This window comes from Pseudophryne corroboree, chromosome 1 (assembly GCF_028390025.1).
Source record: "Pseudophryne corroboree isolate aPseCor3 chromosome 1, aPseCor3.hap2, whole genome shotgun sequence".
Lineage (NCBI taxonomy): Eukaryota > Metazoa > Chordata > Amphibia > Anura > Myobatrachidae > Pseudophryne > Pseudophryne corroboree.
This window is the reverse complement of record NC_086444.1, coordinates 1,062,964,110-1,062,984,055: the sequence shown is the minus strand read 5'-3', so window position 1 is coordinate 1,062,984,055 and position 19,946 is coordinate 1,062,964,110. Positions and strand designations below refer to the sequence as shown.

The 19,946-nt window shown below is 40.9% G+C and overlaps 1 protein-coding gene across 8 annotated transcripts in view; it reads right to left on the bottom strand.

Annotated features, from left to right (window-relative positions):
• LNX1 (ligand of numb-protein X 1) overlaps window positions 1-19,946 on the bottom strand; it is a 291,491-nt gene that overhangs the window by 78,814 nt on the left and 192,731 nt on the right. For 7 of the 8 annotated variants that reach the window (XM_063920925.1, XM_063920923.1, XM_063920924.1 and 4 more), the window contains one exon: window positions 824-958. The exons of the other annotated variant lie outside the window; for it this stretch is intronic. In XM_063920925.1, coding sequence (XP_063776995.1) covers window positions 824-958 — 135 coding nt within the window. The remainder of the gene's footprint in view (window positions 1-823; window positions 959-19,946) is intronic. 8 annotated transcript variants of the gene reach the window in all.

The window sequence follows — 19,946 nt, the reverse complement described above, 5'->3', positions numbered from 1 at the left end:
CCCAGTATGTCCCTCTCCCACCCTGCATCCTCTCCCACCCAGTGTCCCAATACCCAGTATGTCCCTCTCCCACCCTGCGCCCTCTCCCACCCAGTATCCCAATCCCCAGTATGTCTCTCTCCCATCCTGCGTATTCTCCCACCTAGTTACCCAATCCCCAGTATGTCCCTATCCCACCCTGCGTCCTCTCCCACCCAGTGTCCCAATCCCCAGTATGTCCCTCTCCCATCCTGCGTATTCTCCCACCCAGTATCCCAATCCCCAGTATGTCCCTCTCCCACCCCGCGTCCTCTCCTACCCAGTGTCCCAATTCCCAGTATGTCCCTCTCCCACCCTGCGTCCTCTCCCACCCAGTGTCCCAATCTGTGTTGTAATGGATTATGGATATGATGGTTGCTTTAACCGAATAAAGCTGCAAAATATTCCAACACATCTCATTTTCTCTTTTCACCACCTTGAGCAGGAGACAGGGCTGTTTGGGGTGGACCTCTCTACTACACAGAGTGAAGTCATCTAGTTTGTTGATGAAATATTATGCAGCCTATCAATTTTCTAGGTCCCAGTGACATCATTGACACACTGCTCAATATTCATGAAGGCTTGCTAGCATTCATCTGTTACAGATTACGGGTGAATTGATAGGCTACATGCTCATAGATATCTGTTTAGGCTACAAAATAAATGTATTTTCTCTATGTAGAAAAAAGTAAAGCCTTGAATATCACATTTGCCTGCTACTCATTGATTAGGTAAGGGGCACATTTGTTGAGAATGGAAAGTATAATAAATTGCCATCATATTCCCATAAGTAAAAGCAAAATACCTTGTTAAATTGGTTTCTTTCATTGGGGCATGGCGGAGGGCTGCTGTTGTTATGCCATCCAGCCTCCTGCAAGATATCAGGGGTCTGATGTCTGGTCTGTCGTGAAACAACAAAGTAAACCCCCTCCTCGCTGGCCTGTGTGATGAAAGACAGATGTAAATGCTGCTGTTTTACTGGTCCAGACATCAACCTTCTTACAAGTTCAGAAAGGTCATATTATGCCAAACTTTGCTCTGGTTCAATCCCTTCTATTCTTGATTTCTCAACACAAATATATAAATACACAAGTCAGGAGTTTATGTGTGTGTTTATGATTATATATATATATATATATATATATATATATAGTCATGTGCACCAAATACATGAAATTAAGGACATCACCATGGTACACTCAGATTTTTACTTCAGAACAGTTAAAGGCACAGTGGACCTCTGTATATTGTGTGTACTGCTCACAGTGATTATGTTAAAATATACTTTTTGGCATGACAGACTACTGATTCTCAGAAATTGGTAGCCGGACGATGCACAGAACAGGGGACCCAACGTAACAGACTGCACGCCAAAAACATGAATTGGAAGGACAGGACTCAAAAGTCAGCTCTTCAGACATTGCATTTATTAAAGAGAATAAGAATAACAGTACGTTCAGTGGACTACAGCTTTCAATTGACCTGCATAGTTGGTTATATTACCAGTAAAAATGAAAAAAAAGGTTTTAAACAACATGTGGATCCCCCAATATGCAATACATTTGCATGTATATACCAGTAACTTAAAAAGCTCCTTTTTTTATTTTCAACAGACTGATAGAATACATTGTTGCCTTGCACTTCTGCTGTGCTATTAGTTGCTGGACTCTTAGGGGGATATTCAATTAACCCTGATACCCGGCACTTATCAGGAAATATGCTTTGGTGCCTCAAGCAGCCCTTCAATAAAACCTTCGATAATGCATGGTTCCGGATTCTTACGACAGATCCCATGAGTTATCGCACAAAACCGTGACATTTTTCTCTCCCAACAAAATGGGCTCTAATTGAATAGCCCACAATGAGCAAGAGGAGAAAAATGATTGGGGTTAATTGAATACCCCCATACAGTGTCAATGTGTGACTAAAGCTGCATAACTAAAGTATCAAGATTTAATTTAAATTGTGTTTCGTGGAACATAATATTACATTAAATATAAAAAATAAGGAGTAGGATGATAACAGAGATTGTAATTTAGACATAAATAGCGAAATTACTTTGTTTTACAAAAAAACCTTTATATCTGAATAAACCTGCTGTGTAAATAAATACTCATTGGTGGGTTTTTACATGCCTTTACAAGAGTTTGTAAGTGCATTAAAACAAAATCACATGGGGCTGACACTAGGAGTATTGTTTCTTATGCTACCATAACTAGGAGTAGATTTACTAAAGTTTCTAAAAGTGGAGATGTTGCCCAACATTTTCTAGAATGCTACAGAAAGATGATAGGTAAAATCTGATTGGTTGTTATAATCAACACCTCAACTTTTTATTTTTAGAAGCTTCAATAAATTCCCCCCGTAGTGTTGCTTTTATTAGTCTTACAGATTTGCACTTCATTTTTAGAATAAAACATACTTGCCTACTCTCCTGGGATAGGTGGGAGGCTCCCACAAATTGGGTGGTGCTTGTATCTCAGGGGTGGAGGGGCTACAATAATACGATTCAGTGCAAATCGCATTATCGTAGCCACGCTCCTTGCTTTACAATTGCAGCAATATCTGGGGTGTGGCCACAATGACGCGACTGTGCAGCTACCCATCCCCCGCACAAAGCCTCCCTAGCATCTTCACAACCCCGAACCACAACCTATATACCAAGTCACAACCCGCCTCCCTCTGAGCCACAAAGTTGGCAACTATGGAATAACATTTGTCCTATATTTGGTGTTTCCTATCGACAAAAGCATGGGAAAAGCTTACAGTGAGCTCCACATGATGGTTTTTAAATGCAACCCACCCTCTTCAAAAACAACTAAAGACACACCAGCGAACCTGAAGCCTTAATGCAGCCAGTCACACATAGGTAACATTGTGGCTTTAGATTAGTGGTTGTTTTACTCATATTATTATTACATCATTTAAATCCTTGAGACATATTATGTATTTAGGTGCTCACAATGTAAAAATAATAATAATAATAATAATAATAATAATAAATATCTTTTTATCCTAGTGCAAAGCAAATAGTAAACTCCAAATGTACCTCACTGCATTTGTTACCATACACAAGACACATAATTACACTGATATGGAAAAGCGTCTCACTGCATACTAATATTTAATCTATGAGAACACATACATAAATTGCTACAATTTGCCGCATACTGTAATTATCCTATATGTGGCCTTTGCACGTCTCAGCTTCCACATTAAGTAATCCTTGAGTTAGGCTACATACGTGTGAATGTAAATACTGTATGTCTCAATATAAAGAAAATAGTTCTCATCTCAGCTGCAGAGGTGACTCATGCTGCATACGTAATGTCTTGATGATTATTCAAGATTATTCAAACACACACAGAAGGGCTGATTCTGAGTTGGGAGCAAAGGAATAAGAGCAGAGCCATCTTAGCAGTGCAGGCCCTTGGGCAAAGCAATGCATGGCTCCTGCTCCCAACACCCCCACCCCCACCATTGGCTGTGGTAGGGGGGCTGCCGCTACCCATGCCTGTCTGGAGTGAAGGAGACAGTCAGCCCCCGTCAGCCTGGTCCCAGCACCTGTGCAATGGATCCGGCAGGTGCCGGGACCAGCACATGTGCACAAGTGGTCGGTCGGACTGTGCATGCGCAAAACACTGGCTTCTATGGGCGGCATCGGCTGCAGCTCATAGAAGCCAGATAAGACTGCAGGAAAGTCAGGGAGTGGCTTCCTGCAGGAAGCACACTCTATGCTAATTGCAGTCCAACCTGGATGTCCCAGAGGGATAAAACACCTCCCGCTGTAGCTGCCTGTAGTGTCTGTGACTGACAGATAAAACTTCCAATAGGAAGTCACTATCAGTCACAGTGAAGCCAGTGCAGTCATGGACTGCATCTGGCTCACTGATACTGGGCTGAGGTGTCGGATTTTACCGGAGGGTTGGTTTTCCAGCCCAATGCTGCATGGTACGGGGAGGTCCGGGCATTACCACCTGCGCCTGCATGCTAGGTGGTGGTGGAGTATTCGAGCATTACCACACACGACTGCAGGTTTTGGGGGGATTCTGGCATTACCGCCTGTGGCTGCAAGCTACAAGGGGGAAAGGGGGGTTTACTGGATGAAATGGACCAGGCCGGCCCCTATGATCATGGGGCACTTAGGCAACTGACCATTAAGCCCATATGAAGAGATGGAATACATACTATTTACCGGCTGCCAAGATGTACCGACAGCGGCATCCCGGCCACAAGTATGCCGGCAGTATTGCGAGCACTAGCAATCCCCTTACATGTTCACTGCGCTCACCACAGGTTATGTCCTCACTCTATGGGTGTCGTGGGCACCCACAGAGGGAGAAAAGCCTGTGGCACCGGTATTCCGGCAGCGGCATTTCACCGCTTGTTGGGATTCCGGCGTCGGCATTGTGACCGCCGGGATCCCGACAGGCGGTCTCGTGATTGCCTCTTGAAGAGATGGCCCTGAAAAAGAAAAAGTATCTGTGCACCTGGACAAACCATGTTGCACTGCAAGGGGAGCATATACATTAACTTTTTTGCATGAAGGGTAAATGCTGGCAGCTTTTGCATGTAGCCCACAAATGATGGGCAGCCTTATTTTTACAGTGAATGTTAGATTTGAATTTGGACACATACCTCTCAAATCTAAAGATGGGTACACACCTATACAATCATCGGCTCAATCGCCCGATATCGGCTGATCGGCCAGATTATTGCATATGGTGTATGCAGGAGCATTAGCCAATAAATAGCTTAAAACAGTCCTGCAACTGTCAGATCAGGAGGTCTCATCTTATGTGCTGTTTAAGATTTAAACTACCGACCTCCCAATCCCATAGAAGAACCTACACATTGAGTTATTTCTGGGTCAATGTGTACAGGGTCACAGGGGTCATGCTGGATACATGGGAGCATTTAACTTTAACCCGATCAGCTGAGTGATCACAAAGGTGTGTACCCAGCTTACTTCTCTCTACACATTTTACATCTGTACCCCTTGCATTATAACATGTTTTTTTCCAGGTTTTACTAGCTTTTTTGCTTTACCCACAGCTCAGAATCAGCCCCATAATTGTGACTTTTTAACTTACTAGGTTTACTGTTACTTTTCAAACTTAGGCAGGAATTCAAGGGAATGAGAGCCCGAAGCTATCCAATTGTTCGCATCGCTCCCAGCACTTAAGTCGGGAGATGCAGTTTACTGTGCCTTACTGTTGCGGTAAAAATGGCACTTTACAACTTAAGTACTGGGCGTGATGCTGTTAGCGCACTAGTTTACTTGCATTTCTGCTTGCACCTCAGGCGGGTGCAAGCAGAAGTCCTCTAGTTGCAGGTTAACAGTGCGGCCAAATGAATAGCGTCAGGCACTAATTCCCGGCACCATTCAACATTGCATTCAACTGAATTCCACCCTCAATATGTAACAATTATTATATAAAAAGAAAAAAAATGAACCTTTTTTTTTCCCAACACATACTTGCAAGTAGTTAGTGTCTTTTTATAAAAGGTTTTACACAACAATCTTTGTTATAGTGATTAATGGTATAAATGAATATGATTTAAAAAAAAATGTGCACTTGGCTAGAGCAGAGGTTCCCAAACTCAGTCCTCATGGCACCCTAACAGTCCAGATTTTAAGGATATCCATGCACAGGTGACTTAATTAGTATTTAATTCAATTTGCTTAACCATCTGTGCTCAGCCATGGATATTCTTAAATCTGGTCTGTCAGGGTGCCTTGAAGAATGAGTTTAGAAACCACTGGGCTAGAGGACTGATGTCGAATATTCCTAATGTAGCAAGATTTCCCAGCCGCCCTCCCCCCATCCCCCATTAAAAAGTACAACATTTACCTTTAAACCTTTTTCTTACCAATTCTACAAATCATTGTCACCTTTTCAAAACCTTTCTGCATTAAAAATATGTATGTCAGAAAGACATACAGCCCTCAGAATACCCTATAGATTGTAAACTTGTGAGCAGGACCCTCTTACCTCTCTGTCTGTCTGTTATTACTACCTGGTCTCATTTTATTACTGTTGTGTTCACAATTTTAAAGTGTAACAGAATATGCTAGCACTATATAAATAAATCATGTGATGACAGAGGGGGGAGAAGGAGAAGGAGGAAGTCACAGTGAGAACAGAACTCAGAGTTGTATTCCAACAACTCAGAGTGGTGTTCCAAAGCCTCTCTGCTCACTATACTGTATCATGTAACTGTGGTTGCCTTGGTCATCACATGACACTGCGGAAAATCTGCAGAATTATCAATCAATAACAGCAGTCTGAAAGACATAACCAATGAAGAAATGTCGTTACCAAGCTGTTGTTTATAGTCTACTACAGTGATGTATGTTGAAAAGCAAACCCGTTTTTCCATATGAAAGAAATGGTGGCATTAGCTTGCAGAGGACAATATTACAATACAAGACAATTATCTGAACATGCAACTCTGTAACAGGGCAAAACAACAACAGTTGTTTTAATATGTAACAAAATAAATATAAGTGAAAATGTACATATATTTAAAACACATGGACTGTTCTAACATGCTAAGAAAAGAGGCTTGTAGACGAACAAGGCCTAAGAGCGAGAGAGTACAAAAATGTGGGTCTCTTCTTTTAGGGAATTCTGGGAAACTCAGCCATGCTGCCCACTATTGTGAAGTGGGGGATATTGTATAAGAGTAAAGCCTGGTACACACTTGTTCGACCCCCAACTGATCGGGTAGATGCTCCCAATCAGCCAGGTGACAACCTCTTGTGAGGTGGGGGCAGCAGCAGGGAGGAATCGGCTCCTCTATGGGGATAGGAGGTTGCATGTGCAGTACATGAGATGTGACCACCTGGTCCCTACTGTTGCAGGCACATTATAAGCCATTTATTTGCTAACGTTCCTGCATCGGCACTGCATACACACCTATACAATCAACGGCCATTCACACGATTTTGGGACAATGGGCCGACGATTGGATAGGTGAGTACCCATCTTAAGAAGGGGTCTACTGAGATGAAGTGAGGGGACTGCAGCACAAGTCCCATACAGCCTTTATACATGCTTTTAGACTAATTTAAGACCCCTGGGCACCAACCAGATTTGTTTTGTACAACGTCTGACGCATGAGGGATTTTTGGATCTTGAGCTGAATATATAAAAAGTAAACAGAATATCATTACAGTAGTTTGCATCTCTGCATGAGGACTGTTGTTACACAGCAGCAGAAGATTCATGATTAATCAGCCTACAAATATAGTATGTCTACCAGGTTAATATTTCTGTGACATTATCAGCCACATCTGACAAGAGTGTGTGTAGTCAATGCACTAATGCATTCTGCCATAAGCAGAGTGATGTAAATGTAAGCAATCTATCATAAGCTGACCCCAAAGGTTCCACTAAACAAGCAAATTCAAAGACATATGTGTCTCTTCTCCATGGTGGACTTAAAGGTGCACTGGCCCGTAGCAAAGTTTATATTTTTGGAGACTTTTTTTATTTTTTTAAAAATCTACCCTATAATTTAAGATGTCTCTTGAGGACTATTGTAGCAGGAGAACTACAGCATCTGAGCCAAAAAATAACAATTTAATACGTTTAGTCTGACTTGTAAGAGTTCAGCCTCAACTTATCCAATTTCAGAAATGAAATATTTTGCCAGGAAACTGAAACCAAACTGCTGGTCGGTGAATGAAATGGGTTTACAAACAAATCAAAGACACGTTAACTTTGTTGTGTATACTGATAAAAGGATTCCAGAGACAAGTTTTACAAACCTGTTCCAATATATGAACAATGGATAAAAAAGCCCACAGAGGGGGGCAGTGATAAGTTATACAGTAATGTGTTTGACATAGTAAAAAAAAGTTACAATGGAAAAATGATCCCTGTAAGTGAAAAGGGGAATATAGAAGAGAAAATAGAGATGTTTTATTTGTAATAAACTATGTGATTAACTGTAGCAATTAACAATTTTTCATTAGTAAATTGACTTTCATATGTACCAGAGGTTATTTTACCGATAAGATTTTCTTATTTGAATATTGGGCCCTGATTCAGAGATTTATAAACCGATGGTTTATGTACATTTCTGATGTTTACAGATCTGAGCATGTGCAGATCTGTTTCTGCGACAACAGTGGCAGTGCCCCCTACGCAGCAGCATGACTGACATGTGGCGACCACTTGAGGGTGGGGTAGGGGCAGCGACAGAGTTGCAGACTAAATTTTTGTTACGTTCTTAACACTCAGTGGCAAAGGAGTCAACTGTTAACAATGATTCAAGGTGCTCTTGTAATTCCTGCAATATAACTGGAAAATGCAATGAGTAAACATGGTTTATAGCAGATCAAATACTGGGGAACTGGCTCATATGCTCAGTGGGTAAAGCACTGACTGAAATGGACTCCAATTTAGAAGACATGACCTATGAGAAATCACATCTTCTATATAGGAGATGCTTCTTCATCTACTCACAGTGAATAACATGTTGGCGCTATATATAGTAGTATTTTGGACGCTTCATACACTTGGCCACTAGTTATCATGCCCAGTATTGCAGATATTTTTTTAACCATCTCTCATCTCTGTCTCCCTCATCACCTTTCCCATTGTTTTAATGTTTCTCATTCTGTCCCACATCTACTGTATCTATTATTTCTGCCCCCCTCAACACCCAACTCCCTGTATCTAATCTCAGACCCCCTTACCTTACCTTTTCTCATCGGCTCCCCTCACCTCTCCCTTGTCTCTTTTTTCTATCCACCTGCCTACTCTTTTCCCCATCTTCCATCTCTGCCCCCCCTCCCATCTTCCTGTCTCTCTTATCTGTCTCTCCGACTCCACTATCTCTCTGTCTCTCATTTCTGTCTCCTGCACCCCGTCACCCTGACTCTTGTCTCTGTCTCCATCACTCCTCACAGTCTCTCATTTATGTTCCCTTTTCACCCCCAGTCTCCCTGACTCTCATCTCTGTCCCCCTCACCCCTCGTCACTTATCTCTGCCCCTGTAACCTATCCCTACCTTATCTGGATGGGGGGGGGGGGTAGGTGGGGAATAGAGCAGTGAGGCTAAGTTTGAAACTATACCAGCCAGTGACAGCTGTGAGGAAAGCAAGGGGGTGGGGATTTCCTGCAGCTAAAAACACTGAAGTAGAAGAGGGCTGCGGCAGTGCATATACTACCCAATGCAGCTGCCTTATAAAATACTGCATCAGACGTACATGCTGGATGCTTCGGCACAACTGACCAATCAATATTTTTGGGTCTATCACACACATACGTAGTACAGTTATTTGGGTGGTCTGTCGATATCAGGCATATAATCAGAGTCCTTGTGTGTCATATACACATATATATATATATATATATATATATATATATTTATTTATTCACTACCAGGGTCTAGCACAGAGCACATGGATACTTTGCACTTGAGGATAATTTAATACAAATACAAAAGCTTTTGGGTACAAAAAGTTGGAATTCGATATATACTCTTACATAGTAACATAGTATCTAAGGTTGAAAAAACACAATTGTCCATCAAGTTCAACCTATTTGTGGTCTCCTATGCACGATTATTTTGTAGAAAATTTTTACTAAAGTTGATGACTGCCGTTACGTTTTACCCCTCTTTTTTATAATAACCATAGTGCGTGACTATGCCCCGTAACCCTGGATATCCTTATCCATTAGGAATTTATCTAACCCATTCTTAAAGGTGTTGACTGAGTCTGCCATTACAACTCCCTCAGGCAGGGAATTCCAAACACGTATCGTCCTTACCGTAAAAAAGCCTTTACGCCGTATTGTGCGGAATCTCCTCTCCTCTAACCTGAGCGAGTGTCCACGAGTTCTCTGTGTTGATCTAACAAAAAACAGGTCCTGTGCAAGATCTGTATAATGTCCCCTTATATATTGGTAAATGTTGATCATGTCCCCTCTTAATCTCCTCTTTTCCAGTGTAAACATGCCTAGTCTTGCAAGCCTTTCCTCGTATTCCAGCGTCTCCATACCCTTAATTAGTTTGGTCGCCCGCCTTTGAACCTTTTCTAGCTCCAGGATATCCTTTTTCTAGTAAGGTGCCCAGAATTGTACACAGTATTCAAGGTGTGGCCTCACAAGTGATTTATATAATGGGAGTATAATACTCTCGTCCCTAGCATCAATTCCCCGTTTTATGCATGCTAATATCTTATTAGCCTTCTTTGCTGCAGTCCTACTTTGGGTACTACTGCTTAGTTTGCCATCTATGAGGACACCTAAGTCCTTTTCCAGTACAGAATCACCTAATTTTACCCCATTTAGTAGGTAGGTGTTATTTTTCTTCTTGTTACCACAGTGCCTTACCTTACACTTGTCTGTATTGAAGCACATTCTCCATTTCGCTGCCCAAGCTTCTAATTTAACTAAGTCGTTCTGAAGCGACTCAGCATCCCCCTCCGCATTTATAACTTTACACAATTTGGTATCATCTGCAAAAATTGACACCATGCTCTCTAGACCTTCTGTTAGGTCGTTAATGAAAATATTGAACAATAGCGGTCCTAATACTGAGCCTTGCGGCACACCACTTAGCACTTCAGTCCAAGTTGAAAAAGATCCATTAACCACAACGCGCTGCTCCCTATTATCTAACCAGTTTTTGACCCAAGTGCATATTGTGCTTCCTAGCCCTGATTCTTGTAGCTTGTAGATAAGTCTCATGTGTGTCAAATGCTTTGGCAAAATCTAAAAAGATTACAACCACCTCTTTACCCTGATCTAGGTTTGCGCTTACTGTTTCATAAAAGCCAAGTAAATTGGTTTGACAGGATCTGTCCTTCATAAACCCATGTTGATTCCTTTTAATGACCTTATTGACTTCAAGGAACTTCTGAATACTATCTCTTAGAATACCTTCCAATACTTTCCCCACTATAGATGTAAGACTAACTGGTCTATAATTACCTGGTTCAGCTTTACTTCCCTTTTTGAATATAGGCACTACTTCCGCTATACGCCAGTCTTTGGGAACCATACCTGATATTACTGAATCCTTAAAGATCAAAAATAGCGGTTTTGCAAGTTCAGAGTGAAGCTCCATTAGAACCCTTGGGTGAATACCATCGGGACCTGGTGACTTATTAATCTTTAAATGTTTTAATCGGTCACAGACTACTTCCTCGCATAAATAAGTACCTATCAGTGGGATATTCTCATTATTGAGATTATGTGTTCGTCCCTGAATTGGGTCCTCTCTAGTAAATACTGTTGAAAAAAACTCATTTAGTGTGTCCGCTATGTCATTATCATTTTTGCTTAAGACTCCCAACTTGTCTTTTAAAGGGCCTATACTCTCCTTCTTTAATCTCTTGCTATTAATGTATTTAAAGAATTTTTTGGGATTCGCTTTGCTTTCCTTTGCTACTAGTTTTTCAGTTTCTACTTTAGCCGCTCTTATTTCCTTTTTGCATATTTTGTTACATTCCTTATAGTGCTGAAATGACTCTGCTTCCCTGTCAGATTTGTATTTTTTAAATGCTCTCCTTTTCTTGCCCATAAGTTCCTTTATCTTATCTGTTTGTTTCTTTACTATCAAAAGTCAGAAATACCCCATCTGAATGTAGTGATGAAATCATCCAACTCACTGTTATAATCTATGACAGACATCTGTATGGAGGTCATCGGGAAAAAAAACCCTGATGAAGTCTATAAATAGACGAAACGCGTTGGGTATTTGAGAGCAGTGTTCATCACTCTGTCTAAACCACAAACAGTGCGCGTTCAATCCAGGACAGTACTAGAAAACGTTTTGATTCCATCTTGACAGAACGAGTGACACTCGATCTCCAACAAAATTTTACTATTGTGTATAAAATCTTGTATTACAAGCTATATCTTGTGTTATGTATGTTTTATGCATATTTTTTGGAATTTTAATAAATATATAAAATACAGACATAATTTGGATAATTTCAGAGGTACACAGTGAAAATATATCAACTATAAAAAGTGTAAACACTAATATTATTTGCAGTAATTGCTGGGGGGAAAAAAATCTGCAGCAGGGTACATTGGTTTCCACAGGGAAACATCGGGTGCAGAGTGGATCTTGATCCAGAGAGGCACCAACAGGCTAAAGTTTTAGGCTGTCCCAGGATGCATTGTGGGGCATACTCTATAATCCTGCCTCCAGGCACTGTGAGCTCAGTTTTGAGTTGGTGCCTGTAGAAGCAGTCACTAACAGGAGGGCTGCATTGGGCAGCCCTGAAAAAGCTTTTTCTGACAGAAAATGTCTTCAAAACTGGGCTGTCTGCGCTGTATGTCATGGTGACACTTCAGCGCTGAAGCTCCATCCCCTCCCAAGCGGCATTGCATACTCCTGCGGCCTGTTCCCGGATACTTGTGGCGGAGACGCTCCAGCTCTAGGCACTCGGTCGCAGATGCTCTCCTGGTTCACGTGGCTGCTATGGGGAGGAGGTAAGAGAGTCCACCAGGCGGGACCCGCCACTAAATTGCGTTCCTGTCGCAGTCTAGGGAGACGGACTGCGACGCTGGCGTGGACACTGTAACTGAGCAGGGACCCCACTATATCCACCAGGGCATAGGAGTACAGGTCAGATATACTAATATCCATTTTAATAAGACTCCATAGTACCAGGTGGTGAAGTTCAGCATAGGGGAACCGGCGCTTGACCTGTAGTCTCTCGCCCGGCCAAGGGCGCAATCTACTGCTGGTGTTCCCACCCTGGAGCTGCATCACACTCTCCCTCACTCCCCGACTGAGATGCTGGGCATCATTTTCTAAAATAGATGCCACTGGTCTCCAGGACTGCAGGGCAAGGTCTCCTTTGTAAACCCGCCTGTACATCAGCGCCGTGGTTTTACAAGCACTTAAGTATTCTACATGTCGATATTAAGATAGCGTTAGTTAAAAACGGGAAACAGAAAATAATGAAAGCGCTGTCCAAATTATAAGAGTATTTTTATTAAAAATGAATTTCTAAAAATGCTGAATACATCCACATTAATATTATCTAAAAGGTATCCATTAAATCAATCAATATTCAATTCATATGTATTTTGGGGACTCCTTTTGTGTCCCCACACCACTTCTAGATAATATGACTATGCACAGTGGATACAGTTTCAATAGATCTTATCATCTCATTAGAGCAACCAGTATTCTATAGCCTAGACATAAATATTCCCCTCCATTTACAACAATAAATAGTGACTGAAAATCCTTTCTAATTCTCCTAGATTCAAAGAACCACAGTCCCAGTTGTTAGTGTCAGATCTGAAATAATAGGTAATTTATAGGGTCCCGTGACCGGGAATTTCTGTTGTTCTGAACTTTCAGTGTCTCTGAATTTTCACTAATAATTTGTTTGGGATCACCAATAGTTGCTTAATCAGTGCATGCTTTATCGGGAATGTTCAGAATGTTTATCTAGTAATCTTTCACGGGCGTCCCCGTGTCTTTAGATAATGTATAGTCTGATCCCCTTTTTTAAGATAGCAGTAATCGGTGTGATCCTTATCAGGCTGTATTCAAATTAAACTGGTTGTATCTCACCATGTAGTTGCGGCTGCGTCTCTCCAAGGGCATGTAGTTCTTATTCCAAGCGCACTGCACCGTCTCCTCGCCGTTGGTGATTCGGCAATCACCTTGCAGTATCCGGCAGAGTGTTACTTGCGGCTGCGCCTCTCGTTGGAACTTATCCTTTGCCGTCCCAAGTATAATGGCCCGCCTTCCACTGTCCAGGTCGCGCTGTCAGCATTCACTGCAGACCTCAGGACGGGTAGCTGTATTCTAGGCCGGGCTCACCGTGTCACATCTACTTTGGTTGGCAGGATTAGAAGCCCGTGCAGGATACTCCTATGCCGCTTTTAAACTTTTATCCACAATGCTCGGGAGCAACTCTTGACGCGTTTCTCAGCCCAGTTATCACGGCTGTTTCCTCAGAAGAATACACTCCCTTTCCCATCCACTATTCTTATCTACCAGGTGTACCAATCACTTAGCACCTCATTAGTTTATTTTAACCCTTTAATTTCAGTATAAAAACGTATTCAACCACAATCAATATACCATTTAAAACACATGATCACAGTAATTGTTTAATAAATCTTAGAGAGAAAATAGCCGACACACACAAACCATCATTCGTACACAGAATTAAATGCAAATAACTGCAACCTACTTGAACGACTCCAATTCTGGTTGTCCTAAAGTTTTTTTCTGGCCCTTTGCACATACAGAATAAGCAATGGACGTCTACTCTATAAATAAATAAATTCAACCCATTTATTATCCTCTATCTAACATTTAAATGCAATCATGTAGTTACAAAATTCAGGGAGAGAGAAGGGATATCCACTTATTATATATCCCTATACATAAACACACTGTGCATATGTATAATTAATCCATCCAATGTTGTCAAAGCATACAGAATTAATGCTTTTTGGAATTAATGATTTTTAGAATTAATGATTTTTGGGATTAGTGATTTTTGGGAGAGAGGACGCATATGTTATAATTTTTACGTCACTCTGCATATGCCAAAATACACCATCTATAGGGAATTGTAGACATTGAATTCATATAATATCAATTCAGACAGAGACAGACAGTACTATTTTCGATATTGGATCAATATCCAATTTCTTATTCTAATCTTTATCCTTTTGTTACTATTTGTTTATTGTTAGTTTTGATTATTAATATTAGATCTTAGATTATCAATATTTTAATTATTTTTATTTTTATTTTTATTTATATTTATATTATTATTTGTATTTTTATTTTCAAATTTGATGCATTACGCAGGCCTTACCTTAAACTGGTACATCATGAGAGCTTGATGTACCTAGAAATATATATTCCAGTTTACTACCATTACCCTATAATAACCTCAAATATGTTCATAATTAATCCCCATCTTATATTTTGACCCCCTAGTTTTATTTCAATACCTCAAACTCATCCTCATTTTATGTATTCCTACAGCTGATAGTCAATGGCATCCTATATGTTATTTAATTCTATGGTGTCATTCAGACCCTGTGGTTCCAAGGAACCCAACTTGAATATCCAGAAAGCCTCTTTTCTGCATAACTCTTGGTATCTATCACCTCCTCTAGCTGTAACTTTTATCTGTTCAATCGCTTTGACTTTCAGGTTTCCAATCAAACCCTTACTGCAATTCAAAAGATGCCTTGGTACATTATGAATTTTGGACCCATTTATAACCCCCCTCCTATGCTCCAAAAACCTAACGTTCAAATTTCGAATGGTCCTACCTACATATTGAATCCCACATCCACATGTCAGAACATAGATGATCGGGCGTCCTGGGGGTTGTATAAGGCACTTATGTATTTTGGGCAAATGATAGTAAACTGGTGTTACCGGGTAACGATTAAACAAAAACTGCCAGACTTCATTAAAGAGAAGTCACCTAAGAAAAGTAAAGATAATAATACAGTATCCTTTATCACGCAGTATAACTCAGAGGCACATAAAATAAAAAAGATTGTAGAGAAGAATTTGGGGATATTAAAACATGACAGAATTTTAGCCCCCCTGCTAGAGGATAAAAGGAAAATAGTGTTTAGAAAATCCAGAAATTTAAAACAAAAATTGGCACCTAGCATGCTACGGCGAAAGAAACTAGATGACCCATTAATTGAGAATTTACACTGGTTACCGCCTAAACCTAAGGGATTCTTCAAATGTGGGAGAAATGGGTGTATAACCTGTAAACATGCAGAACATAGGAGCACAGTGATTGTGTCTAATACGGATGGAATTTCCTATCCGTTAGAAGATTTTATGAATTGCCAGTCCTCTTATGTCATCTATGTTCTGACATGTGGATGTGGGATTCAATATGTAGGTAGGACCATTCGAAATTTGAACGTTAGGTTTTTGGAGCATAGGAGGGGGGTTATAAATGGGTCCAAAATTCATAATGTACCAAGGCATCTTTTGAATTGCAGTAAGGGTTTGATTGGAAACCTGAAAGTCAAAGCGATTGAACAGATAAAAGTTACAGCTAGAGGAGGTGATAGATACCAAGAGTTATGCAGAAAAGAGGCTTTCTGGATATTCAAGTTGGGTTCCTTGGAACCACAGGGTCTGAATGACACCATAGAATTAAATAACATATAGGATGCCATTGACTATCAGCTGTAGGAATACATAAAATGAGGATGAGTTTGAGGTATTGAAATAAAACTAGGGGGTCAAAATATAAGATGGGGATTAATTATGAACATATTTGAGGTTATTATAGGGTAATGGTAGTAAACTGGAATATATATTTCTAGGTACATCAAGCTCTCATGATGTACCAGTTTAAGGTAAGGCCTGCGTAATGCATCAAATTTGAAAATAAAAATACAAATAATAATATAAATATAAATAAAAATAAAAATAAAAATAATTAAAATATTGATAATCTAAGATCTAATATTAATAATCAAAACTAACAATAAACAAATAGTAACAAAAGGATAAAGATTAGAATAAGAAATTGGATATTGATCCAATATCGAAAATAGTACTGTCTGTCTCTGTCTGAATTGATATTATATGAATTCAATGTCTACAATTCCCTATAGAATGGTGTATTTTGGCATATGCAGAGTGACGTAAAAATTATAACATATGCGTCCTCTCTCCCAAAAATCACTAATCCCAAAAATCATTAATTCTAAAAATCATTAATTCCAAAAAGCATTAATTCTGTATGCTTTGACAACATTGGATGGATTAATTATACATATGCACAGTGTGTTTATGTATAGGGATATATAATAAGTGGATATCCCTTCTCTCTCCCTGAATTTTGTAACTACATGATTGCATTTAAATGTTAGATAGAGGATAATAAATGGGTTGAATTTATTTATTTATAGAGTAGACGTCCATTGCTTATTCTGTATGTGCAAAGGGCCAGAAAAAACCTTTAGGACAACCAGAATTGGAGTCGTTCAAGTAGGTTGCAGTTATTTGCATTTAATTCTGTGTACGAATGATGGTTTGTGTGTGTCGGCTATTTTCTCTCTAAGATTTATTAAACAATTACTGTGATCATGTGTTTTAAATGGTATATTGATTGTGGTTGAATACGTTTTTATACTGAAATTAAAGGGTTAAAATAAACTAATGAGGTGCTAAGTGATTGGTACACCTGGTAGATAAGAATAGTGGATGGGAAAGGGAGTGTATTCTTCTGAGGAAACAGCCGTGATAACTGGGCTGAGAAACGCGTCAAGAGTTGCTCCCGAGCATTGTGGATAAAAGTTTAAAAGCGGCATAGGAGTATCCTGCACGGGCTTCTAATCCTGCCAACCAAAGTAGATGTGACACGGTGAGCCCGGCCTAGAATACAGCTACCCGTCCTGAGGTCTGCAGTGAATGCTGACAGCGCGACCTGGACAGTGGAAGGCGGGCCATTATACTTGGGACGGCAAAGGATAAGTTCCAACGAGAGGCGCAGCCGCAAGTAACACTCTGCCGGATACTGCAAGGTGATTGCCGAATCACCAACGGCGAGGAGACGGTGCAGTGCGCTTGGAATAAGAACTACATGCCCTTGGAGAGACGCAGCCGCAACTACATGGTGAGATACAACCAGTTTAATTTGAATACAGCCTGATAAGGATCACACCGATTACTGCTATCTTAAAAAAGGGGATCAGACTATACATTATCTAAAGACACGGGGACGCCCGTGAAAGATTACTAGATAAACATTCTGAACATTCCCGATAAAGCATGCACTGATTAAGCAACTATTGGTGATCCCAAACAAATTATTAGTGAAAATTCAGAGACACTGAAAGTTCAGAACAACAGAAATTCCCGGTCACGGGACCCTATAAATTACCTATTATTTCAGATCTGACACTAACAACTGGGACTGTGGTTCTTTGAATCTAGGAGAATTAGAAAGGATTTTCAGTCACTATTTATTGTTGTAAATGGAGGGGAATATTTATGTCTAGGCTATAGAATACTGGTTGCTCTAATGAGATGATAAGATCTATTGAAACTGTATCCACTGTGCATAGTCATATTATCTAGAAGTGGTGTGGGGACACAAAAGGAGTCCCCAAAATACATATGAATATTGATTGATTTAATGGATACCTTTTAGATAATATTAATGTGGATGTATTCAGCATTTTTAGAAATTCATTTTTAATAAAAATACTCTTATAATTTGGACAGCGCTTTCATTATTTTCTGTTTCTTGTGTTAAAAAATTTGGGATTCAACACCCCATATTTGAGAGCAGCAGTCCATCTTTGGGAGGAATTGATTTGTTAAAAATCAAGGAGGGTGGATAGCCGACACACACCAGTCAGTTTAGCGCTTTCTCAGATTTTTTTTGTTTAGTTAAAAACGGGTTCACTACGGCTGGCCAGCGGTCGGGCTCCCGGCGACCAGCATCCCGGCGCCGGGAGCCCGACCGCCGGCTTACCGACAGCTTGGCGAGCGCAAATGAGCCCCTTGCGGGCTCGCTGCGCTCGCCACGCTACGGGCACGGTGGCGCGCTACGCGCGCCACACTATTTTATTCTCCCTCTATGGGGGTCGTGGACCCCCACGAGGGAAAATAATTGTCGGTATTCCGGCTGTCGGGCTCCCGGCGCCGGTATACTGAGCGCCGGGAGCCCGACCGCCGGCAAACAGAAGACCACCCGTTAAAAACAAGTGTACCTGTGCCAGAATATATTGTACGAGTATACTGGTATATACATCTGTTCTCAAACCGTGCATTGTTATATATAATATACATATACTAGTCCAGTGCAGTTTTAGTGTATTACTAAAATAACTATCTGCATTGTCAGTGTGACTGTGTGTGCCTGTATCTGCTGTGTGGATTTCACTTTCAGTGTATCCCAGCTATATCTATCACTGTATTCTGTAACCTAAGGGTCTAGGTGCGTCAGGGTCCATACATAGTGCTTCACAGTATTTACCGATTAAAGTGTACTCTACTGTGTAATCAGTCACCTAATACCGGATCGGTTCGCTGGTGTTGCATAATACCGGACTTATTCATTGGTGTTTGTGTACTGTGTACGCAGTCACATACTAGGGAATTTATTCGCAGGTATTGTATTCTGTCTGGCTGTATCATACTGATACGCTCTGCGGTTGCATTCACTAATAATGTCTAACACAAAGGGTGGGAAATCCGAGGACGCTCCTGCATCCTGCAGCGCATCTGCCAAGGATTTGCCTGAGGGGGAAGTTTTTGTATGATGGTCTGTGTATTATGTGCCATACATCTCCCAGTCAGTCCGCGGCTCCTGTAACCAATCAGGAGCCACCTTGGGCGGCATTCTCAACTATGCTCAATATGCATGTGACACGCCTTACGCCCCCCTATGGGAAACCTGTGCAATTACAGCCACATATTGTACCTATGATAAATCCGCCTTAGGCGGATAATTTGTCTACCCAGTTGCAGCAATGGAGTCACTCCTTGGTTAGACATAAAAATACCCCAAGCCACTCTCGCGTCACGAGGTCATCTAATCGGGCTACTTCTTCCTCACAATCCACTAATCTCTCAGAAGATTCTTCTGATGAGGATGGGGAGTATACTGTCCCGTCAGACACTGACACAGCTGCATCTGACGAGGAATCCACTACTCAGGTTGAAGTCCCTAACTTAGTGGTTGCTATTAAGCAGATCCTACAAATCACTGATGATGAGGAGGATTCCACTACGGTGTCTAAGAAACCTGATAGGTTTGAACGTCAGAAGGTAACTAAAACGTTACTACTTCTGACCGTCTAGTGGACATATGACAAGAACCCTGGTCTTTTCCAGAAATTAATTTTCCCTGTCTAAAAGGATGGTAGCTCGCTATCCTCTCCCTACAGAGTTGTGTAACAAGTGGGAAAATTCAC